This window comes from Sphaeramia orbicularis, chromosome 8 (assembly GCF_902148855.1).
Source record: "Sphaeramia orbicularis chromosome 8, fSphaOr1.1, whole genome shotgun sequence".
Classification (NCBI taxonomy): domain Eukaryota; kingdom Metazoa; phylum Chordata; class Actinopteri; order Kurtiformes; family Apogonidae; genus Sphaeramia; species Sphaeramia orbicularis.
This window is the reverse complement of record NC_043964.1, coordinates 28887162-28913313: the sequence shown is the minus strand read 5'-3', so window position 1 is coordinate 28913313 and position 26152 is coordinate 28887162. Positions and strand designations below refer to the sequence as shown.

General features: G+C 40.2%; 1 protein-coding gene across 1 annotated transcript in view; it reads right to left on the bottom strand.

The window, feature by feature from the left end:
• coro7 (coronin 7) overlaps nucleotides 1-26152 on the bottom strand; it is a 120454-nt gene that overhangs the window by 70361 nt on the left and 23941 nt on the right. The window contains exons 8-9 of the mRNA XM_030142140.1: nucleotides 8936-9019; nucleotides 7674-7756 (exon numbers count right to left, since the gene is read on the bottom strand). Coding sequence (XP_029998000.1) covers nucleotides 7674-7756; nucleotides 8936-9019 — 167 coding nt within the window. The remainder of the gene's footprint in view (nucleotides 1-7673; nucleotides 7757-8935; nucleotides 9020-26152) is intronic.

Below are 26152 nucleotides of genomic sequence, written 5' to 3'. Positions count from 1 at the left end.
GGAATTTGAAGATGAATTAAATAAAAAAATATACAGGCATGTACTGATGCTTAGTAGGTTAATGGTTAATTCACTTTATTACCCCTCTTTTAACCAATCTTACCCACCCTAATACACACGCAATTGCATTTAGCACATTAGGAGCATTGAGCTGTCACTGAAGGTACTTTGGGACCAACGCCAGATCCTCATCAGCACCGACAGGAGATATAACCTATATTTACCTGTTTTTAAGGTTGGGGGAAACCAGAGGACCCAAAGGAAAAATATGTGGTTTGGAGAAAAAAGGCAAAATCAATACAGAAAGGCACACTTAAGTGTTTTTTTTGTTTGTTTTGTTTTGCAGTTAAAGTGCAATTTTAGTTCATATCTTATGTGTATGGACCAAAAATGAATCCCAAAAAGGTCAAAATAAACTATCAGATCAGATCAAGAATATACCATTCAGCAAATGATAAGATGTACCAAAGTAGCCAAAATACCTGCAATGCCAGCAGCTATTAAACCAGCCATGAATGTGAGAAAAACAATAAGAGAACAGTGCAGCATTTTACCAACAGCAGCCTACAATAATTGGGTTACAGTTAACAAAACAAGTGGAGCAGGAATAAAAAAATTGCGAAATTTAAAAGTGGTAAGGACACATGTGACAGAGTTCAAAGTATAATGAAAAGACAAAAATGGGTGGAGTGGGGCAGAAGGGGTCATACAGTAGAATATAAATGCATCTTAAGTGACAATGATTCAAAATGAAAAGCCAAGGCAAGGGTCAAAGTTTTTTTAAGGCTCAAATGTAAAAATAATCTTCACTGGCTATATAAAATAAAGACAAACTGTACAGTATATATTTCAGCTCATATCAAATGGACTTTTATGATGACGAAAAACTGAAAGTCAAAACTACTTCACTTTTCATCTCAGTTTTATCAGGGACTGTGTAATTTAAGTAGAGTCAATCTATCGCTGACTCCCCTGTGCATATGTGCGCATAAATTATGTGGCCGACTCCTGCTTGTCTGCATGCATCAATATCCCCATTTCTCTATCGCTTCCTTTGTACCTCTATTTTTCTCTCTTAGGCTATGAGGTGTGCAGTGACAGGCTGCCAATCTGCAGCAGTCCCAGATGCAGCTACAGAGGCCAGGCTGCAGGGCGTGGGTGGGTGGGGTGCAGGGCAGAGGAAACGAACGACTAATGGGAAACACACTTCTCTCCATCACTCGCATCGTTTTTTTCTACCGCAGCAGAGGGAGGTGGCAGGCATCCAGGAGGTGACTGGCGTTCAGAAACTAGGCCTGATTTAAAAACAGGAGTTATGCCACGCCACGCTTCCTAAATCTTGTGAAAGGGACAATCATGACTCTTATAAAACACAGGCAAGCGTTGACAGAGACCTGGAGAAAGAGAAGTGGGGAGTAAATGAGAACCTGTTGACTAGAAAGATATCACAGGCAAATCAAATCAGAAGTATGAAGTCAAGGAGAGTAGAAAGATGATGGAGAAACAGGGAGTTTGGACAAAAGTGTAAGACTAAACTAATCCTGCAGATTTTTCACCCAAAGCTGGTCCTACAATATGGAAGCTCTCCTTGAACGTGTCATTGTGGATCTGCCTCAAAATATTATAGTATGATACTTAATATCATTATGTTTATTCATCTCTAGGCACTGCATGCATGTGTTATGAATAATGGCCTGTCCTGTTTCCACTTTAGACTCCATCTTCTGCCAACCCAGCCATCTTCACATCTCTATCAGACGTTCAGCTACTGGACACGTACCCCACTGAGCACAGAGGAAAGTGCTGAAATGGACTTGGGTTGGTGCAAAGCAGTGTGAAGACTTTCAGTAGGGCAAAGATTCCTAATGTTATTGCCAGTACATTTTTAATAAAGGGGAAAAGATATATTTCCAGATGTTGGAGAAAGGCAGTATTTGCAGCTGCAAGTGCAACTCCTCTACCGTTTCTGTGAAAGATGGAAAGTGGAGTCTGACACTGTCTCGAAGTCCAAAACGGAGACAGATTAAATTAAAAGATCCTGAAAAAAAAACTTGAGTCATCTGTGCAATTACCTTAACAGAATTAGGGCTTTCTCGACTCCTACGTAATGAAGAGCAGCTTCTTTTGACAAACGATCTCCAGTTTTAGTCTGTATGAAATTATAACTCAAACCATAAAAGAAAATAAAGGTGAATGGAGGGAGAGAAGTGGAAGTTTGGAAGGAAGGAGGTAGCTGAAGGTGGGAGGGAAAAACTTTTTTTTATTTTTCCTTCTGTGGTGAGTTCACACAAAAGGGTCCTTCTGATCCCTGGAGTGCTGAGCACATACCTGTGGGATGAAATCAAAACCCTCTGTGAATTATATTAAATATGCCCTGCCAAACGCTCCACATACTTCCATGTGTTTTTACCAGTTCTGAAAGGCTCCATTAGGCTTTACTCTTAAAAAAGGACTTAATTAGAATCCCAGACACCAGCACCTCCAAAAACTCTGATCCTTCCCTCCATTTCACCTTGGTTAGGAGATACTAAAGGGAGAATCAGAGGTTCTAATAGGTGGTCAGGTATGGATAAAAACAGGATTGGTGGCTATATTTTTGACAGAGTAGTAAACCTTGGGATTAAGGACAATTGATCACAAGGCATCAAAGTAAACAGAGGACTTCTCTTATTCATGGAGTAAAAAACAGGGGATTTCAGAGATCCCTCCTACTTCATCTTTTTCCTGGTCAAACTCCCCTCTACTGAATCACAAACTGAAACCCCAAATCACTAACAGATTCCAGACACCATGTTTCAACTGTCAGAATGCAGAGTTCAGGTTCTTTGACAGAGCGTGTGCGGTCACATCTTTACTCCATCCCATCCCCCATGGCCTGCTGGAGAGGCTGCAGCAGCTGAATTGTCAAATTGACCCTGAAGATCGCCTGAGAACTGTAGTTTTGTCTTAAACATAACGTTTCTGAAGCTGGACTCTAACAACAAAGCCTCATTCGCTTTTAGAAAGTGAACTCTGAGAAAGGAGCAAGGTCAAACGATCGTTCAAACATTTTGTGCCATTTTTTTTTTTTTGGTCTGGTTTGGTTAGCAGTGCTGCAGCTGCACCTAATCCCCACAGGAAAGCCTTCATCTGGGACTGATTTTAGAGTGCCGGGGCTGGGTGGGAGAAAGGGGGGACTGTTCTGTAAAGGCTGGTTCCCCTTCTGGGGCGCAGGCTTCGACTCAATCCATCTGATTAAAGGGAGTTTGGCTCAATTACACTGAATGCACGAGCCCTACTCTCAGGCACGACCTTGGTTTAAAAAAAACACACAGAAAAAGATTGTCCAGAGTTAACAGAGGGTGCGAGTATGTGCATCACACCTGGGGCACTCCTATCCATCCACAGCAAAATCTCACTCCCTCAGCTAACAGCAGTCTGTCAGCAGTGCCGCCTCAGAGGACTAGCTCTTTGTGTAACCCGTGACTGTGTTGGGAAAACAGTGGGGCTGACTCTCCAGGGACAGGGTTATGTCCTTTCCAATTGGAAAGCAGTGGATACCAGTACGCACCAGGTCACAGCCATCTTGTTAAATCTACTTCATACCAGAAGAATGACAAAACAACAATTCACCATGAAAAGAAATCCAAGTGTGTATGTGCTTATGTTTGTCCACTTACGTTCCTATACTTGAAGAAAGTACAAGAAGATTAGTAATGACTGATGACATTTAGAGAAGCCAAAACGTTTGCAAAGATTATAGTTTCATTATGCTCAATCCTAAACAACTGACCCTTGGAGATTTCCCAGTCTGTTTTTAGGAATGGAAATCAAAAACAAATTTCAAATTGTCCAATCCTTTTGAATGGTATGCTTCTGAACATATTCCTTTAACTGGAAGCAAAGCTATGATGTCAAACACATGCATTTACACTTCAAGAGACATGCAACAAGACTGAGTCATGGTAGAGAGAGAAACGGTTCATAGCATGACTTCAATCACAAACAAAGTGCTACATGTAATCTCTTAATGTCTGTAAAATGCTAGTTTTCATGTAAAGACAGAAACGAGATTTTTTTAAAATGTAGTTTAATTCACTTTTTCTTTTTTTTTTTTATACTTTTCTCAACACAGGAATGAATAAGAATCTGACATATAAGCAGAATCAATAACAGCTTTGGTATGAATAAAATTTTATATTAATATTAAATAATTCCCAACAAACTGTCCAACATCCGTTTATAGAGACACGCATCATTGCAACTTTGCAGTGTTAACACTGAATGTGGTGTTTCTCAGTGTACAACTGCTTAAGTGGGGGATATGGATAATTATCATGACGTGCTGAGCATTTCAACAGCAAGCTGGTTACAATCGTGGCCGGTTGTAAAGTTCACTGATTGCAGCTGACTTAGAGGCCCAATTAAACTCATTATTATAATGCAGCTTTATAGACGGAAGAGAGCTCTGCACACACAGATTCATGCCACTCTTCAGTGTCCAGATCTGCAGCTTGTATGGAAAACAAGCCTACAGTAATGGCTACCTCCACACAGTTTAAAAACACCCCTCTCAGATTCATCACCATCCATGCCTCGATGCTTCAGTCTCCATTTCAACCCCAACCGAAAAATAAACATTACCCCTGTCTTATTCTACGTCCAAATTATATTCCACCCACAACCCCATTTTACTGGCTCATGCTGTGGGCCTCTTTATGTTGTGACACTCCAAAGAAAACAGTCCTACTGAATGTTGTGGACGAGCACCGTTAACCTGATACAAGCCAGCTCACTGCTTCAATTACACAGCATGTTTACCACAGTCCTTTTAATTAAAAACAGGCCAGAAAAAAAGAACAAATCCATCTTTATATCCACCTCAGGCTTAAAATGACAGAGAGGAAATGCTCCACTATGGATGTTTGACTCTGAGCTTCCTTCGCTGCACATGTACAATGGCATGGTTCAATCTATCAAGTGCAGAGAAAAATGGAAACAAGGTCTCTCTTTGATTATTGCATTTCGTCTCTGTCATAGTCAAGAGACACGCACTGAGGCACTGCTAAACTAAAACAAAATTATCCACAGAAAACCTACTGTGATAATAAACCAGAAAAGAAGAATTAAAAGCTTTATGGCCAAAGGCAACTTGAGGACACATTGCAGGAACTACAAGAAATTACAGCAAAGAACAATGTATTTTCTATAGAAACTACAGCAGAGTGAGATGGTGAATAGAAACTGGCTGTTCCCAAGTTACAGTATAAAACACTGATAGAGTCAGCCTGAGTAAACAGCTACCAACAATGCACATTCTGTACTCGGTGGTAACCTTGAAACAGGCCAGCAATTTGTTATCAGCATTTGCACTCTCCATCTAGCACTGACCAAACTTAATAACACGTTTGGCCAGCCCTAAGACGGATTTGACTGAATAGGAGGTAGTGATTACATTTTCCCCCCAATTTAATCCCTGAAGCCTTGTTTGTTCTCGACAGTTTTCTGGATGCTTCCAACTGTGCAGATTAGCAAGACATGAAAAGGGTCTCGGTCTGTAACAGCAGCTTGGGTCAAAAGCTCAGACAGTACCTTGGTCACAGCTACCGCAACATTTAGACAGAGTAAGCAAAAGCTGGGAAAATGATGTTGTTGCAACTAATAAGAATATATCCATTAGTTTGATTTGGTCCCGCTTCCCTTCTTTATGCTACTTGAAGCTATCCACTCTTTTGGTACTTTTGGCAAGGGAAAAAAAAAAATCCACTTGTTTTAAAACATAAAATTAAGACTATAGTCTTACTTTAATGCAGCTGAGATGCATAATAATAGAACAGTAAATTCCATATTTTGTTAAATTCAGATATTTCTTTGAGCTACGCACTAACAACAAGCTGGAATTTTAAGTTAAAAAATAAAAATGTAGTGAAACACTGAATAAAAAGAAAATGGAAAATGATGAGAGTAAAGGGCAAGGTCTCATCTCTACCTGGTTTATATCAGGGCCGGCCTGACGGCATCTGGAAAAGATGTGGCCTTGAGAGTGATGGCACTCTGACATACTATACCGGTATATGATAGGATGATGGAAGTGATTTAATACACTGGGACATATCACAGATGATACACACCCCGCAATTATGTTCAGTGGGAAATGACTGTAATGCGTTAAGACCTTATAGAATTTATTTAATAAATCTGAGATTTCGTTTTGCGTGGACAGGCTCACAGATGATGAGACAGTGGCTGAGTAAGCAGGCGTAACAGCTTGTCACCAGATGAGCAGGACATTTCTGTAGAAATCCTCACAGCGCTGGTAAATTCTGTTCAAGTTCCATCATCACACCACAAAACTGCCACACCAGCCCCCTGAATAAACTTTAACATTCTTCTGTCTGTAAGCAGAATCACCAAGGAGACAAGACCTCTAATAAAATTAACTAATTAACACCATCATCTGTGGTTTTAGACACCCCAGTCATAATGTGCTTTATACAATAGTGTTTTGTGGCAAATGTTCCAGACATGCAGAATGAATGTGACAAAAAACATATTTGCTTTGGTAAAAGGAAGTCAAAGAATGTGGCATCTGCGGATCAGATATCCTCTATTTTCCATGAAAAGTATGCTGGCACCACACAATGTGATGGATTCCAATGAGGCTCTCAGACAGGCAACTATCTGTCTGAGTCGAATGAAAGAGGAAGTGGAGGAAATGGAGATGAGTGGCGAGCATGAGGACAGAGGAGGACCCTGCTGGATCAGCTCCTAAACCTTCCTTTCTTTTACATACACATACAACAGGAAAATAACAATGACATTCTTCTGGGATGCATTTAACTTGCATATATAAATGTAGTTAATACACCTTCAATCTAAGATGCCATTACAACCACACCAGGTGCAATCTTTGGAATACCTTTGCCAATACAGTAGTGGTAACAAATACATCTACCTCTTGACTTCTATACCTATTGCTTCATGTAGCTACCTCTCTGCTTTTAAAAAGTAATAATAATGAGACCTTTATGTAGCCACTGCAGCGTAGTGCAGGTCCTGGCAGAGTTTAGTCTGCTCTACTTTGAAATAACTTGGCCAGCCAACCTGTTTATAATAGCAGTAAAATGCATAATTTGGATCTGACAAAGGATCCCTTACTTCCCTCTCATGGATCAGTACTCAGCAGCCATTTTAGGAAAAATAAACAGTGAGACAGTAGAGGGTCAGGAGCAGAAGTGACAGGCGATGAGCTGAAGGGAAAAGTGTCAGTGTGACTGCTGCTGTCACCTGACCCTGTGCAGTAGTTATGGACAGAAGGACACAGAGTATATGCATACAAACAGTCTATCCTCAGCTGTGAGGGAGGAGAGAGGTCTCTGTGTGTGGCTTTGACTTAGGAAATGGTAGGAATGTAGAAGGACAGTGTCAGAGCTCTGGGAGGTCTGAATGCTGTGCAGTTAGGAGGAAGCTTCATAAAATACCGCAGCCCTCCATACATCATTCTACTTATGCAAATGACAGTAATATGCACATGCCACACATGAACCCTGTGAACTTAGTGTGTCAGATCAGAGTCGCCCTGTGACATATGACCTCTTCACTCTCACTGACAGACATTAAAATGCAGTCTTGTTACCATAAACACTGTGTGCAGCAGCAATGGGGACAACACTTTCATTAAATTGAGCACTTACCCACTGGAAGTACCAAGTGAAACTGAGCTAAGTGAAGAGCTCAGCTTCCTGCTGTCCCACAGCTTCACCTCCCGAGTCCGCATCTATACACAATGTCAAACATGGAGCAATGTGAACCTGAATTATTATAGTATTTTAGTTCATTTTTATTAAGTGTTTCAGTTTTTTCTGTTTTTGATAGTTTTACAAGTGCATATTTTAGACTTTGTGTCATTCTGGTTTTAAGGTATTTAATACTCTCTGTTCAGTTTTCATTCAGTTTTAGTGTTTCAGTTATTAAGGCACCATGGGAATACCTTGAAACTGAAAAAGTTTAAAGAATGCACAGCATCAAATATGATTTACAAAATCATTGTTCATTACAGGTCCCATAATCTTTCATTCATTCATTCATTAACGGAACCATTTAGTCTTCTGGAAGGTCATGACAATGCTGGAGCTGATCCCAGCTACAAGGTGAGATACACCCTGAATGGGCGTCCAGTTCATCACAGGGCTGACACATATAAACGAACAACAATTCACTCTCACACCTATGGGTAACTTAGAATGGCCAGATAACCTATTAAGGTGCATGTCTTTGGAGATGGGAGAAAATAAACATTAAGATCATTCTATTTCATTTTATTTCTTGCTGAATTGTTCATTGCACTTTGTTTACTGTTAAATTTTCTGCCCTTTGCAGGGTCACGGGGGGGCTGAGCCCTACCTCAGCTGGTACTGTGCACAGACGGGTAACACTTGGAAACCCCACTTAGAGAGAGAAGGGCTCCATGGTGCTGGGTTGGGAACCAGTAACCAGGACCTTCTTCTAGTAATGAGACAGTGCTAGTCACTATGTTTCAGTTAATTATGACCTTAAATTAAATGAAATTAGCTTTAAAACTATAACTATAATAACTATGACAAATGCCTGAAGGCACAGTAGCTGCTAAAAAATATTTTAGAGGCTATAGTGTGCTATGAAAAAAATTGTTCTGTGTTGTATGATGATAATTTTCATTATCAATTAATCATCTTATATGGAATATTATATGTCAGGCCTGCAGTCTCATAACTAGCTGTCTGAAGCATTTCACTATTAAACAATTCAAGAAAACCACACAATGTTTATTCCAAATCAGACTTATCTAAGACGCTGAGGTTAGAAATAATCAAGCTGAATTTTACAATAAAGAATCTGCACAAGCAAGTCTGTGGAAAAAGGTCACAACCATTAAATGTTTGCACAAATGAACTATTTCTACTAAATTTTTTCTCACCATATCAAAGCCAGTGGTCAGTAAAAAGTCTTCTTTGGCCCACATGATACGAGAGTCCTTGTTGTTCTGCAGGCTCTTGGCACTCTAAAAGGACACAAAAAGACAAAAATTCAACTGAGACTGAGTCACAGTAGATCTTAACAGTGTCTTAATGTCAAACCCTAACATTATACATAGAAGTCTAGTTCAAGATAATGAGGAGGTGAGTGAATGATTTGAAGGGGGGAGAAAAGACAGTGAGGGGAAGTGAGACAGACAGAAGTATTCCCTGGTGCCTCTGACAGATCCCTGTGGTTGGACAGAACAGGACTTGTCCCATGAAAGGAACACTTGTTTTTGTTGATGTAACAGACAAGGTGACTTCTGCCCCGAGTGCATCTTAGATTACCAAACTGTGACACCACGTCTGTGCATGCGTTCACGGTCCTGAGACTTTGTTACACCGTTTCCATGGCGAACACGTACCAAAACAACACTGTCAGGTCGGGTTTGATAGGTGGTCTTCACATTCAAATGACACGTGTTGTCAGAAGTAATGGCTAAGAACAACTCAGAGTGTTGAAATGAGAGAATGTGGCTGGTTGTATAGACCACACGTTAAAGAGGTGTAAGAGGCGAATGGAAGGGGAAACATCTGTAAGTTAAGGTTCAGGGCTTTGTATGCATTCTCATTTCTGTGCTGCTTTTGACTGAAGCTGTAGAAACACTATAATAATGAATGTGAGCACAAAAGAAGAGAAAAGAAGGATAACGCAGGCTTGTAGACTGTCAATCACTTATTTAAAACGTGTGGATTGCAAATAACCAAAGCTTTAAAAACCTTAAAAGGACGCCATTTGGCTTATTTTTCAAGCTCCCAGCTCCCTGTAATGTCTCTACAGTCATCAAGAGCGCCTCTGGTATCTGTGCACTAAATACTAAAGTTACCCTGAGCTATCATATGAAGCATGTGTATCAGCTATGACGTTTCTGGGGAACAGGAGCCTCTCAGCCAAACATGTTTCCAGAAATTACAGTTGTGATTTTTTTTTCGGACACGGTGACTCTTGGGAGCGTGGCTGCACTTTTGGGCACAGCAAAAAGACAAGCTTAGGTGTTAAGGTTTAGGTTACCCTCGCTGCCTCTCTGCAGAGTGTGCCACCTCATTTTCATGTCACTGTTAACTGGCTGCGCATGACAAATTGTAAAAACAAATTGAGAGAACTCGATCTGCCATGTTGCTGCTCTGAATACTCCATGTAGTGTATGTTACAGTTAAAGGAACAGGGGCCTGCACTGCACAAAAGACACTGGGTCTGTCAGTTCTGTGGCCATTTAGTAAATCTGCAACTGAAAGTAACAGTTTGACAAATAGGGATGAACTCAAAGTATTAAATTCAGTTTGCGCACACTTGTGCAAGGAGAGAAACACATGTGGACCCTATCAATTCAAACTCAGACCCCGTTTCCTTTCCTTTCCTTTTTGACGTCACTCTTGCCACACTCCCTGCGTGGTGGTTTAAGAATTGACTGCTGAAGGGGAGAATTCAAGGCTCTGGTTATTTCTATTACTTTAAACTGTTTAAACAATTTAGTGCAGCTCGCTCTTCCCAAATCTTCTCCAGAGTGTTTCTTTTCTTACTCTTGTGCTTGTGGACAATATGCAACACACATGTTAGTTTGCTCCCAGTGTAGCAGAGGTTGATACAGAACGAAAGTGAAGGAAAAGTGCAGTCATTTCAGTCTGTAAAACTGATGTTTTTATTGATTTAAATGAAAAGGAATGTTAAAAGTTTACTCCCTTTCCTGTGGGGTTACTGCAATAGCATTATGTTTTGCTGAACAGATAAAGTTATTAGAAAATTTAAATGAGTCATTTCTTGATCAGCACTTGGGACATTGACTAAGCACATGTAGCTCTGAATGCATTTCCGTGCTATGAGCAAAGCTAAACTAACTACCGTGGCACTACACACAAATATAACAGTGATAGAGTAAGTCTTCTCCTTCAACTGTAAAGGTTATTTCCAAAAATGTTAATGTTTTCCGCTAAATGTATGGCTGACTCCAAGACAACTGTCCCTGTAAGTGAAGCAGAACATATGATAAATCACAAACCATCAGATGAACGTGTGTTTACAGGCCACACTAGTGGTTCAAGCTAAATTTATCGTTCTCAGCTCCCAGAGATCTTGACATTGCTACAGTTGTGAGAACACACACCGGCATCAAATCACAGCTTTACGTCTACACCTCTCTCAGGGATGATACATCTTTGTCCATAGCACTGCTTTATCTGACACCATCTGAATGCTATACAGATGTTTTTTGGCTCCTGGTGTGCTCCTAAATACCTCTATCCACTAAGAGGGATTAGAAAACACTCTACTGACCTGGCTCTCAAACACGTTTCAGAAGTATCCCTACCAAAGCACTGACAGAGTTGATAATAAGTCCTGGATTGAATAAACACCTAAGTCGTGACTCAAGATCATTTTTCAGTTTGCAGTCAGTCGGTATGCCTCGTGCAGGTAACTGAACTCGTATTTGCCTTAATAAGTCCATATAAGTGAGACAGCTGAAAAGTAGCCCAGATGTATGGGAGAGGTCCAGAGTAAACTAAGACCTCCAAAATGCAATAGATCAGAAACGAGTGGGGGAAGAAGTAAGGCTAAATCCAGCCGCGGTATAAACAGACGTGGAGAGAATTCATTGCAACCGAGCTGTTCATAACCACCACCACTGGCTGATTTCCTTCCAGGGGCAAGACAATGTGGAGCTGGCATTCTGACCAAACTAGGAACAAGTTGAGTTCGGACGACTTTAATCTGGGTTCCTGTTCAGCTCTGGCACTGCTCTGAGAAACAACATGTGGTATCTGATACATATTTTTGGCAAGCAACAGGAGTTTCCAATTGTATTCATATTACATGCTGGGGTAAACAGCTTTATCATTTTTGTTGTGTAATATTTGAGAGATGCCGATCTGCTGAGGACCAGACGAGTGTGTCAGTGGGATGTCTGTGATTTCTAATTCATCATCGGATTTAATTTCTGGTGAGCTGGGAGTAAGAAGTCTAGACTGCATAAAACAAGTAGACATAGTCTGTTTTCTAGACTACCAGTTCTGTCTTAAGGGTGTCTCCATCGGTTATTTAATCCAGAAGTGACCATATTTGGATACAATGGTGGAATTAGGGAAGCACAAAGGATGATGGGTGAAACTCACCAAACTGAGGCTAATGTTAATTTACTGACATGGTAAAACAAAACAAAACATGGAAAACTTGTGTAAGAAAATCTCTCAAACACATGAACTAAACTCAGGAAATATAAGTTTTATTCAATAAATAGAAGTTCCCAAAGGTGGATTCAGAAAAAAAGAAAGCTGTCAACAGACATGAAAACATTCTATAAATTACAGTGGTCAATAATGATTATGCATCGAGGAGGAAAATATCTGATCAGATATGCTGATTTTCTAATCTGAAATGAGAATTTCAAGTATACATGAGTCAATTTGTGGCTGGTAGCAGAATATTATGGCAGCATTTTGAGCTATGAATTCCAAGTATTCAAAATCAGCTGCTTTTAATACCTGAAGGAAAACATGCAGTATATGTAAAAATTATGCAAAGCTAAAACCTGGAATTTTCCCCAGGTTGGAGAATTTATTGATCATCCTGTATGAGCACCAAAACTAAGATCTTCAGAATTAACAGTGTGGAATCGATCTGTGCAAACAATGCAAAAATTATGATAATAATTATGATATGACTTGTTTGGTTTTTTTAATTATTCTGTTGAACCACAATTCAAGCAATGTCTGATTTTCATCGATTAATTTTCTGCACATTTTTGTTTATTACTTTTGTCTGTTTCAAGATATTACAGTGTGGATTTTTCTTTCTTCAATGAAAGGGTACCAACAATTTTGTCCACATATATATTTGGAAAATGTCAGTCCACATCCACAAGGTGATGGCATCTGCTTCTTCTTATTCTTCACTGGGCTTGATGTGCATATTTACAAGTACATTTGACCAATTTAGCACATTGTGAATCCACAATGGAAGGTGTTGATGCAAGACTGGAGTACTAGTGGTTTTTTTTGTTTTTTTTTTAGTTTTTATATTTTCATGTATGACAAAAACTTGGCATTTGGAGAATCTGATCTTAGATTTGGAATCACCATGCCTGATTTATTCAAGATCAGATGTTTTCCCTCAAAACAGCAGATGAAAAGTTGGGACTAGAATGACAAATCTGAGTATTTGTAGAAAGAAGCTCAAAGAAAGTCAAATGATGCCTGCATCTAGTGGCCATCAGCAGCATTACACTTTAAACCTCGTTTGCACTGACTTTACTTTGACACTGTGATTGCTTCCCATTGGCCCTAAGTTAATAAAATAACACTGTACACTTACTTCAAATATGCACACACATACTTTTGACACACAAAAATCTAATCCTGTATTAAGAACTGTCTATGCCGTGGGAAGGATAAAAAGACAAAATTGCTCTTTCAGGGGATCAATAAAAAAAACACTAAAATTATATCACCTTTCTATGAACCGGCTCTGGATCTGACAGACTCAGATTTGCCATTACAGCATCCCTCAGGCCTTTGCTTTGCTGTCTGAGCCAGCTAACTCCAGGGCAAAAGGCAAATCAACTGGCCTGATGTCTCTCATGCAGACAGCTATCCACGGTCCACAGCTCACACCACTATGATGTCATCCCTTGCCCGGAAATGAAGGCACGTGCAGCTTTTGAGCTTTTTGACAAAGATGTCATCGAGGCTTTGCCAGCAGGAGCAATGGAAAAGCCGTTTGAGGGGTTTGTGGGCCTCTGTTCACCTTTTCCCAATAAACAGCTTAAGGAAGCGTAACACAGCCGTCAGAGAACTGCACTTCTAATAACACCAAAGGGCAGCCAGAGGACACAACATCTGGACCTGTGTGTGTATATATAAATGTTGCCAAACAGTATCTCTCCTCTGCAGTCATAAATTTAAATCCCATTCACGTAGAGCCTCCCCACCACTGATGGCTGAAACTCACAGACACGATACAAATCAATCATGACAGTCAAAAACAGAGAGAAAGAACAGGAGGCTGAAAAAAAAAAGAGTACAAAAAAAGACAAATGTTTTTCTTAGCAGCAGAACAAAATCTGAAAACTGAAAGAATTCACACAAGAGGAAAAGACAGAGAGAGAGAAATGGTTCGTGACTTGACAAAAAAAAAAATGCACAGGAGGTGTAAAGAATCAGTTACACCTGCCAGACGATTTAGGAAGTAAAGGAAATGACATCACATCTGGGAAAAGAATATCGCCGACGCAGGTGTCTGTAGCAGGATGATGGAGAGTATTCTTCAGATGTTTAAATGGGTCATTCCATTCCAGCTCACCTACAGTAGTCCACAGAGTCACACATGTCACTGAAAATCACATGAAACTTTTGGATTCAGTATACTGGACCTCCTATGCCTTACAAATTGCATCACAAATTTTTCATTAGCAAGGGTGGATATATTTATTGAAACTATTTTTAAAATTAATGTAATCATTTATGATGATTTATACACACTAAGTTCTACTGTATATGTCTTTGTGATGGGTGCTATATTAATAAAATTGACTTGGGCAGAATTTAGGATAATTTGCAGCACGCATTCATGTAAATACTTACTGAATAAATCTTAATAAGAAGCAGAAATACCTTGCTATCTTCCATTTTTGATTGATTGATTGATTGATGTATTTATTTTGAATATGAATGTCAAAAATGAAGAACAATAAATAAACAAACAAAACATTTAAACATAAGACATATAATACATCTTCGTAAAGGAGTGAGAAGAAGAATAACTTATAAACTCCCACCCCTTCTCCTTAAATAATTAATAATGATAATAACCTTCCTAGTTAAATTTTTAAAAAAATAAAATGCTGACTATCTGTCTTGGTTGACACGTCTCTGTAACATCGCGTGGCGGTCGGGGACAGTACCTCTGGATTGGCAGACCGGGGTGGTGGTTCCCCTTTTTAAGAAAGGGGACCGGAGGATGTGCTCCAACTATAGGGGGATCACACTCCTCAGCCTCCCGGGGAAAGTCTATTCCAGGGTACTGGAGAGGAGGATCCGACCGATAGTCGAACCTCGGATCCAGGGGGAACAATGCGGTTTTCGTCCTGGTCGTGGAACGCTGGACCAGCTCTATACTCTCCATCGGGTGCTCGAGGGTTCATGGGAGTTCGCCCAACCAGTCCACATGTGTTTTGTGGATCTGGAGAAGGCGTTCGACCGTGTCCCTCGTGGTATCTTGTGGGAGGTGCTTCGGGAGTATGGGGTCCGGGGCCCTTTGCTAAGGGCAGTCCGGTCCTTGTATGACCGAAGCAGGAGCCTGGTTCGCATTGCCGGCAGTAAGTCAGACCTGTTCCAGGTGCATGTTGGACTCCGGCAGGGCTGCCCTTTGTCACGGGTTCTGTTCATAATTTTTATGGACAGAATTTCTAGGCGCAGCCAGGGGCCAGAGGGGGTCCGGTTTGGGGACCACAGGATTTCATCTCTGCTTTTTGCAGATGATGTTGTCCTGTTGGCCTCATCGAACCTGGACCTTCAGCGTGCCCTGCGGCGGTTTGCAGCCAAGTGTGAAGCGAGCGGGATGAGGATCAGCACCTCCAAATCCAAGGCCATGGTTCTCGACCGGAAAAAGGTGGTTTGCCCTCTCCGGGTCGGTGGGGAGTCTTTGCCCCAAGTGGAGGAGTTTAAGTATCTCGGGGTCTTGTTCACGAGTGAGGGAAGGATGGAGCGTGAGACTGACAGACGGATCGGTGCAGCGTCTGCAGTGATGCAGTCGCTGTACCGGTCGGTTGTGGTAAAGAAGGAGCTGAGCCGAGAGGCAAAGCTCTCAATTTACCGGTCAATCTACGTTCCTACCCTCACCTATGGTCATGAGCTTTGGGTCATGACCGAAAGGACAAGATCCCGGATACAAGCGGTCGAAATGAGTTTCCTCCGTCGGGTGGCTGGGCGCACCCTTAGGGATAGGGTGAGGAGCTCAGTCACCAGGGAGGAGCTCGGAGTAGAGCCGCTGCTCCTCCGCGTCGAGAGGGGCCAGCTGAGGTGGCTCGGGCATCTGTTTCGGATGCCTCCTGGACGCCTCCCTGGGGAGGTGTTCCGGGCATGTCCCACCGGGGGGAGACCTCGGGGAAGACCCAGGACACGTTGGAGAGACTATGTCTCTCGGCTGGCCTGGGAACGCCTCGGGATCCCCCCGGAAGAGCTGGAGGAGGTGTCTGGGGAGAGGGAAGTCTGGGCATCCCTGCTTAGACTGTTACCCCCGCGACCCGGCCCCGGATAAGCGGAAGAGAATGGATGGATGGATGGAAAATGCTGACTAGCTTTCTTACTATTAAATTTTCAATCTATATAGCATTGGTTCCTATACTTTTACAGCTGGAGACCTAAATAGTCAGTTTTCTGTCTCCCGGGGACCCAGATTTACAAAAATCATCAAGTGTTTTAAGTGTCAATAATGTTTACATTTCTTCTGACTCTTTGGGCATCAATAAATGCACTTGGAATGATAATCACAGACAGGTTAGTGCTAGTTAACTACCAACACACTATCACAGACATATGAAACAAATAATTTCAATTCTTACATAAATATATGACTGAGTGACTTTCAATGCACTGTTCATGAAAATCTCTTCTGCTTATGTCTTACATCCTTTACATCACTGTCAACTTTCATGTCTCTTACACTTTTTTAAGAATTCTCCTCTGCATTTCACATGGACTTGGTTATTAGTCATGACATTTGGCAACGCAAAAAACCCAGCCCCATGACCCATTTTGGACCCCGACCCTCCATTTTGGAAAGGCAGTTATACAGTATTTGAATACAGATCTGTATTTATTTGGTCAGAGCTGAAAAACCCACAGTTTTAGAAAGTGTTAATATTCATTGCAGGTCTATAAAACTTTGATTCTAATCGCTACTAATCCATCTCACATGACACCCAGCGGAGTTTGCGCAAGGTTGGACAGAGATGTAGACGAAGAAAAGTGCCAGTCAGCAGTCTGGCCAATTAGGTTTTATAGGTCTATTAAGTATCCTCTCCCAATATAAACAAATGAGGATCACTTCATCTCCTTCTGTCCTTCTCCCTCCACTGTTTAACTTCTGAACTTCAACAGACGGAGCGCACATCTGTGTCACTCACAGAGAATGTTGATTCACCCACCGGGACGGATATCAGGTGTCTGTGTGCACATATGGGAACTATCACAATCTCTGCATCTCACTCTGTGTCTCTCTGGCCAACACTGAGGGTGTAAGTATTAAACAAAGAGTGCCAGCGGTGCAGAAATTAATTTAGCGTGCAGGAAGATTGAGGGTTTATTTTCTCAATTTTACCCAAATCAATCTTGTAATCTAATGAGAGATCTTTCACTCTGATAGTTTATCTGCGGAGTACTGTTCATCAAACACTCCAACTATGTTCAAACTCAAATAAAAATATTTCCCTAAAGGACAATGCCCAAAATAACAAAATTTTAAATTATCAGTTGACAGTTCTTCTTTTGTTGCCAATATAGTTGGTGGAGTTTCATTTATTCTAGAGTGGGATTGTTTGACTTAAATGCATGTAACTCAAGTCTGCGTTAACAGAAGAGTCCGTCTCCTGGTCATCCCATTGTTTTTAGTCTTAAGAGAAAACAATACAGCACACAAAACCAGCTGCAGCCACTCATCACTGCAACCTGCTCCTCATTTTCTCCTCTCCCTGTCCTTCCACTCTGCACAAAATAATGATTCTTTTACTGTAATTTCCATCCTCTAATCAATAACTGTAGCCTTGCAGCTTTCATCACCCCTGAAACAGACTCTCTCTCAGTCGTTTCATCTATGCCTAATTAGGCTTTTCAGCAATTACTGGGTTTTCTTCATCCTGCTCTGTCTTCATGGCTCATTTAAGTTTTGTTTCTCAGTCATGATTCGCTATCCCGAATGCAACTCTGACTATACAGAAGCAGATGCAGACGTCTATAGGAATAAGACAGAAGGAGGGAAGAAACAGGACAAGAGAAGAGAGAGAGAGGAGGGGGGGGGGGTGAAGATGGAAATTAAACCAGCCATTTTATTCTTTCATTTCCTCTGCTCCCTACCGCCACCATTTCTTTGTTAATCAAAACCATCTTAGATTTCACCAGTTTCTCCAAACGCTCCACAAGCCACAAACTTCTCTCTTATTTTTCCATACTTTTCATTTCTTTTCCCTACCAGAAGATGAAAATTAATATGCAAGGTCAAAACCTGGGCAGCGAGTGTAATATGAAGGAATGACAACACTAAGCAAATCCTAAAGGTGCAGCTGTAATAGCAGAAGTGACCCCTCTGACCCAGGGCTTTCACTTACAACTATACACAGTATTTACAGAAATAAAGTTCACCTATGACTGATTTCACATTACAGAAGGGCTGTTACTGTCATTATTCTCTGTTTGTCTTGCCTGCAGTCATTCTTTCCCCTAGCTCATATCTTTTGTGTCAGCAAATGAAAAGCACTCCATAGTAAAAACGTACTGAGATGCGATCCAACGGGAGAAAAAAGAGCACAACTAACCGGCCAGTTCTACTCTACAAACACCATGCAAGACCTGTACCCCCCCTGGGAGAGACTAGTGATACGGACTGGACTGAACCCCAGTTAAATATAGTATCCAGCTAGAATGGGATATCCAGAAGTCTTCTCTCTGCACCGGTTGTTTGGATTGAGTTTTTCTTTTTTATCCTCGCACTCTTGGTTCTGAGCCTCAAACGACACAATTGTGTGGGGATAAAGTTAGGACACACAGATGGGCCCAGAAAAGAGTGATGGGTTGTGGAGAAACAGTGGAGTATTGCTTTTACACACACGGCAGATCAATCTGCTGAGGATCAGGAGGGGATTTCCTCAATTTCATCATACACACACTCTCTAAATCCTAGATAATACATCACAGAACAAGACATGTCACTTCCTATATACATTCATCCTATATTTCATGTGCAGTGCTACAATTTGGCAGGTGCTTTGTTGTTTCTTATACTCTAGGAATATTTTTAACAAACAAAAATAGCCCGACAAATATTATTTCCATTACTCAGTTTCCCACACGTGTTTACCAGTGCTATTATTTAATTCATTGTATTGATAATTATATAGGTTTCTGGTTAACAGGACATTTGGCTCAGCTTCTGTTCACCATGGAGATTTAGTCGGACACTTCGCCACAAAAGACGTCACCCTGTGTTTTCAGAGGGCAGGGAAAATACTGGCCCTAGGAATCCTTCTACCCCACGGAAAAATAAATCAAGGGGAGAGGTAGATGGAAAAAGGGGGTTTAACAAGCAATCACTTCTCATTTGGATGGGGGGTGAAGGGAAAAAGAGAAAGATGTGGTAATAGGGAGATAAAAGAGTGCAATGCAGAAAAGCCGACTGAGAGCTGCATTTGGAATAGGGGGTACATTTTGGGAGCATTTTGCTGAACAGACAAAAACAGACAGGGAAAATGGACACGTATGTATGTACTGGTAGCAGAGCTCTGCCTCTCAGGAGGCCCTGCTTTCTCACCGGTGTAGACTTACAAGAGCTGGCACTATGTTACCATATCTCCACTGCTGCTACACTCATTTGTTTTCTACAGTCTGTTCTTTCATTAACATTCAAGATCATACACTTTGCAAATCATCTAAATGAAAACAAATAGGTAACAAATATGCAAACCCGCCTCAGTTCCACATAAATCTGTATCCACTACATTTAGAGTGTGTAAACCTATGCACCCTCTTCAGAAATGTCCCTTGTTGTCTTTCAAAGATTAATACTCTAGTTCATCTTATGTCTTATCCATTCTGGATTCAGGACAAGGATTCATCACTACTGACATAGTGTATAGGGGCAAAACATAAAAGTGCAGCCAAAGACAAATATAAAACATTGTAAATACTGTATGCACTGCCCTGGGGCTATCACTATTATGGCATCTTACATGATTAATGGTTAAATTATTTTCTTTGTGAAATGATCATTTTGTGCTGTAGTATTGTGTAAGTCAATCTACAGTTTATATATCTAAATAATACATGTAATGAAGAAGATATTTACTGCATTGAAAGCTGCAGTGCATGATATTTTTTAAGTGTCACTGAACAAAAATGCCATCAGAAGGACTCTAGATTTCTGCATCTACTTTCCGGTGTTTTTAGGCTTTAGAAAATCTCCCAGGACCTTGTGTACTCACAGGTGTTTTCAGACAGGTAGGAAGCTGACAAATTGACAGCTGTAATTACCAAAGGCTGATTAGATTCAGCCAGAGGTGACTTGGATACATTTACTGCTCTACTCTGTGTCTCAGCAGCTTCGGTTTAACAATATGAAACAATGTCTAGTTATCTATCCATATGTAGTCTTTTGTTTTGGACCGAAAGGAGAGAGTTGCATATGGAATACACGTTCCTCACATTCCTCATTTTTGCCACTGGAGATATAACACCGGAATGAAGAAATAAAAATTAATTTCTGTATGCCTTTCAGACTTTGCAAACCAAAAATCCACATGGAAGATTTGTCAAAAGTAAATTAAATATGGAAACCTTCTTATTAAAAGAAATAACTGATATGACAACTACCAATAGAAGCAATGAGGGGATGTCATGAAAGAAAGACAGTAGAAATTGTTCACATAGGATCTTTCTGTTGGTGTCATCCAGCTGTTATTATTGCAATTATGCAAAATAACTGCAGCCACCTTAAATAATTACAGTAATGTTTGGATGACAGGCCAAAGCTCATTGCAATAAAGTTTTAAGATGCATGTATTGTAGAAGAATCTGACAGGGGTGTAAAAACCATTAGCCTGCTCTGCATGAAAATATGGGGAACAAATAATCCTATGACAGACGTTATGAATCACATATATGATTGTCATAAAATGTTTTCCAAACTCAACTCTGGGTCCTCTGATGTTTTTTTAATAAGGTGCAGGAAGGCAGACCTGCGTTGCGATTTTTGGTCCAGGCTATGTGTACAAATCAGTTTAACTGCCTTGCTAAGTGAAATAAAACACTGAAGTGGTAAAAAGGCTGTGATTATTGAGCCACGGTGCTAATTGGGCCGTGTGGCCACAGTAGGGATCCTGCCAGCCAAATGTAGCAAGCCTGGGCTGTGGTCACCCCTCTTTGGGGCCTGGGGACAACAGATTGGACCCAATTGCGCTGTACCGTGGAGCGACTGGCACCAACTGCAGTGTACCCACTGGCAATCAGCGAAAACTACCCAAGGTCACTCACTGAGGCTGGTTTTGGATCGAAGCCCTGCGCAGAATTAGCTGCTTCCTGGAAATAACATGATTAACGGGACCATTGATTTGCCTGAATCTGGATTTCAGTCCAAAAGCAGCAGTAGAGAGCCAAAGGAGATTTCAAGTGCATGTTTGGTGATCTCTGGGGTTTCTGATGGTTATTGTGGTTGAGGTTCAGGCAGTGAATATTCTAGAGATGCACTTAGTGGCTTGGTCAGAACTACGTGGGGCATCACAGGGCACTAATGACAGAGGAAGAAATGACGCCAACAACGACGGCAAGAAACTGCAACACCCGAGGCTGATGAGACTCTGCACGCCAGACCTGTTCAGCAAAGACAAAGAGATGATTCTTTCTGAGTGTTTTTTGTGAAGAGAGGAGATGACAGACAAAGCTGGAGCCCACAGCTCATCATGCCCACACTGCTGGAGACAACAAGAAGCCCCAGAAACCCTGTAGCTTGACCCGACCCTCCAATGCCTGTTGTCATTTATGGCTCTTTCATAGCTGCGATGGATACAGTTGGCTGGCTTTTTCTCTCTGCCTGAAACCACATCATAGAGTCTTCACATCTTCAAAGTACCCCCACGCACTTGTATAGAAGCATGAATTGTGCACAGGGGGAGTCACTCAGAAGGCACATGTGTGCAAAGCATGTCACGGTCATGTCATGTCATTTATGCATAATCACATAATCCTTTACCCTGTGTAAACACTGGAGGCTATCCTTTAGTTTCAGAATCTTTTAATAATGGACTATTTGTTTGCTGTAATCAAAGTGATTTTTAGAACTTTCCAGCATCAACTTCAACAAAACAATAAATTTTAGATTAAATGGTTTAAAGTTTAATGTGCTAGTAGTTACAGCAGGTGTTAGGCTAAAGGGCATACATGTGCACTGAGATATTGTGTGTAAATAAACATGCTAGCCAGCGCAGGATTATTTCATACATTAGCGTACTGTATATTTAGCAGTGGAGGACAGGGCAGCTGACTGACAACTTGATTAATTACCTCATCTACACTACACTAACAAACAGCTCAACGTCCTGCTGCTGCTCACACTCCTCCTCAGAGACTCCTCAAGTATGACAAGCCTTCCAACGCTAACTTTACCCCAACACTCAGCAGCTTCACTCAGGGAAAACTTCTATCCAGCTCGTCCATGAAACCGCAAACTGCAACAGAACCTGCTGTCTTAGAAAGCTCAATTAGTAAAAGATGAGTTAAGATGGCTTTTGTTGGAGACGGATGTGGCATTTATAAGACATGTGTGAGCCAGATTTCAGGGCATGTTTTCCTTCACTGTTTCCCCTATTAGAGGCTCATTATGTGCTAAAATACCTCTCAGTTTCTGTCTGCCTCCAAACTTTTCAACACTAATGCAGGTATGCACACCTGTGTCCTAATGTGTCCAAATGGGACACAGGTGGGGTTATTGTCATGCATCTATCTAAAACAGACCCTTGAATCTTTGTATTCTGCAGTTTCCATCATTGCTAAAGCTACATAATGCAGAAATAAGCAAAGAAACATCAGAATTTGGAAATACACACCCTTCTCCTGCAGCTCGCCCCTCTGTCTTAAGAATAGACTGTGTATAAAGATGGATGATGTGACATCGCTTCATGAAACTATGGAAAAGCAAAGCCAAAATATCATGGGAAAGTGAGCTGCCACGTTGCTTCTGTGAGAATCAACAGAGCTGACCTGTTTTTAGATCCCCCTATTTCTGAAAAGACCTGTGATTGACAAAAATCCATCACAGGCTGGATTTTCTAAGGCCTCCAAGAAGAGCCAAGAGGAGGTACAGAGGATCTAGTTTCTTCTCTTACAATACACAGAAAGGTTTTTATGGAAATTTTCCCCAGTGATGCCAAAAAAATAAATAAAATTCCTGTCTATTGAAGCTTTAAGCGGTAACAAATGAGGATAGTCTGAATAGCTTTAAGCATGGTGACACAACATCAACTACTGGTTCCTTACTGAAAAAACAAGTTACATTAGTTACTTAGTTATTAGTTTTGCTGAAATGACACCATAAATGTATCCAAATCACTTGTGGATTTAGTAAACTACAGTAATTATTACATTTCTTTTTTCCAATTATCTCAAATTACAGAATCCCCGAATTCTGTTTTTTTATTACAATATCATAAGTCAACATTAGCTATATGATTAGAGACTTGAAATGACTTAGCTAGTAATAATAATGCAGAGATTAAGTATATTTTATTTCTTTATTTTAATTGTTGTACATTACAATATTTTACTAATTGAAGAATTGTAGTGTTCTTTGTGACACATCACATTGAATAACATTTGATGATGTTTTAAGACAAGCATTGAGGTATTCACATGGAGCTGGAAGACGTTACCTCTGAGCCTGATCAGTTTCATTAGTAGTAAAGCTCAAACACAAACCTAGTATTATAACAGAAAAACTACTGTAATAGTTGGAACTCTTACAAATAATAGAAACATGAATAAAGGTTGTATTGCCAACAAGTGAATTAAAGTAATACATGTTAAAAAACCTTTTTTTTAACCCTTTAAGACCTAATCAGTCACCTATGTCATGCATAGTCGCAAAATGTTCCAATAACTATTAAATTTTGGATTTTCACAGACTGTCTGGTGAACATACAAACACTGTCATCTTCTGAATCGTTAATTCATCAAAAAAAAAAAAAAAAACAATGTAGATGCTGTTTTTTAGGTTCAGTTAATGATGCTTTTACTTCAGTTGTTTGTTTTGATATAAGTTTTATTTAATTGTATGAACATCGACATGGTTGAGCAATTATGAAGTTTACTGAAAAATGTAGAGGATAATGCTATAATACAGGGTTGAAATTACTTAGGAAAGGCTAGATGTAGAAGAAAAATGTACAGTACAGGGTGGTTTTATTTTGTATAACACACTTTCTCTGTTTAGTTGTATGTAAGTATACGGGTGAATGTGATCATACTATGTCTATTTGTTTTTTGTTTATTTGTTTTAATGATGCCTATGTCATTATTATTTGTATTTTTTTAACTTTTTAATTTATAGTGAACGAGTGATGTATTAATGTTGGCTGTTTTATGTTTTTTTTTTCTGTCACCTGCCTAGGGACTACAGATGAAAAGTAGTTATTTTAACTAATTCTGGCATATTTACATGGGAGTACTTTTTATACAGCAATGTTCATAAATGTGCATGGTCCCTATTAAATAAACCAATAAAATAAAAATAAACAAATAATTTCTCCTGCTGTGAACCAAATGTAAAATTTGTACTTAAAACAAAACAGATTTTTGCTGACAAATTAAGTTCTTTAAGGACATGTTTACATAGTGTACCTTATATATTTGCTATTTGGCTTTAAAAGAACAGCACCAGTTTGTACAGGTATGTAGGTAAACGACATGTTACTGTGTGTGCATGTCACAGCTGGTTAGTTTGCACAGCAGAAATGTAAAAGAAATATAAAGGGGAAGTTCACGTAGCCGTCTGTCTTACAAAAACTCACCTCTCATATTTGGCAATACTGTCTGACCTGTTACCAACCATCAGTGTGATTTAGCTAGCATCTGGAGAAAACACACACTGACCAGGATAATTGAAACAGCACCAGCTTTTGGTCAAATATAGGTCAGCTAACACAGCCACAGATGGAGTCAACGGCACTTTGTTTCCCTGCGGGCATTCTGAGGCTGGTCTCAGCTGTGTCCCGACTCCTGCATTCCTCCTGTGACTGTCTGACAGGTCAACTTCCTCTGCCGCTTGGTATTTCACTTGCTGTCAAGATGTGTTTACCACGAGCACTGTAAATGTCAAAAACCCAATAAATCAACTTTATATCCATTCATGACCCAAATGTATAGAAGTATGCCACTAAATGTGATAATATCCCAGTGTTTCAATTAAATGTAATTTCTGTCTTTCGCAATGGTGCATCTGTTTGTTGCATTTAATTTTTGACCATTTTCATGTGGTTCTCATCTTGTTCCATTGTTTTCATCTTGTTTTAATCCGCAGTTGTTTTTGTCTCCTATGTCATTTTCAACACGTTGCTTTTTACATCAATTTTCAGTCTTTTTTATGTTATTTTCATCCTGTTGCATCATTGCTGTCCTGTGTTTCTTATGTCATAATTGTCTTGTTGTGTCTTTTACATAATTTTCATCCTGTTATGTTAATTTTTCTAGTGTCTTTTATATTATTTTGCCTTACTGCATATTTTAAGTTGTCTTCATCTTGTTGCATCTTGTTTTGTCTTTGCAAACCAGGCCTCTTTTCTGCTTTTCACATGCTTTAGTGAGGTCAAGTTTTCTAAAACACTTCCAGAGAACACTCTTCTACTTTAATAAGGAAAATTAATTCACACATATTATTAATAATGTTGGGTATTAACAGTTGCCAACCCAATAAAAATAGTTCTGCGGCCCATTTTGGGTACCAACCCAAGTTTTGGAAAGGTGTAGTGTATGTCATTGTACACACACACACACACCAGCATAATGTGCATTATTCATCTCTGAGTGATTACATATGAAAGTCAGATTCATAGTCCAGTGCTTCAAGCAAACTTCCATTTACACACAAACTGCCTTGAGCTACTCCCATATCCCAAAACCACATATTAAACAAATAAATCACGATAATTTAACATTTGTAAAACAACACAAGGCAGAGTATCAACAGAAATCCAATTCGCACTTCATTTTGTTTTTCTGGCTGTGAAAAACATGAAAAAAAAAAAACTTCAAATCTCCCAAAATTGAACACCTCCGGGGGTGACAGGCCTTGGCCAAGTTTAGAATAAAGACAGCAAAACACATTTCTTGTTTAAATGAAAAGAGCGGTATAAGCAAATCAGTGGAGCAGA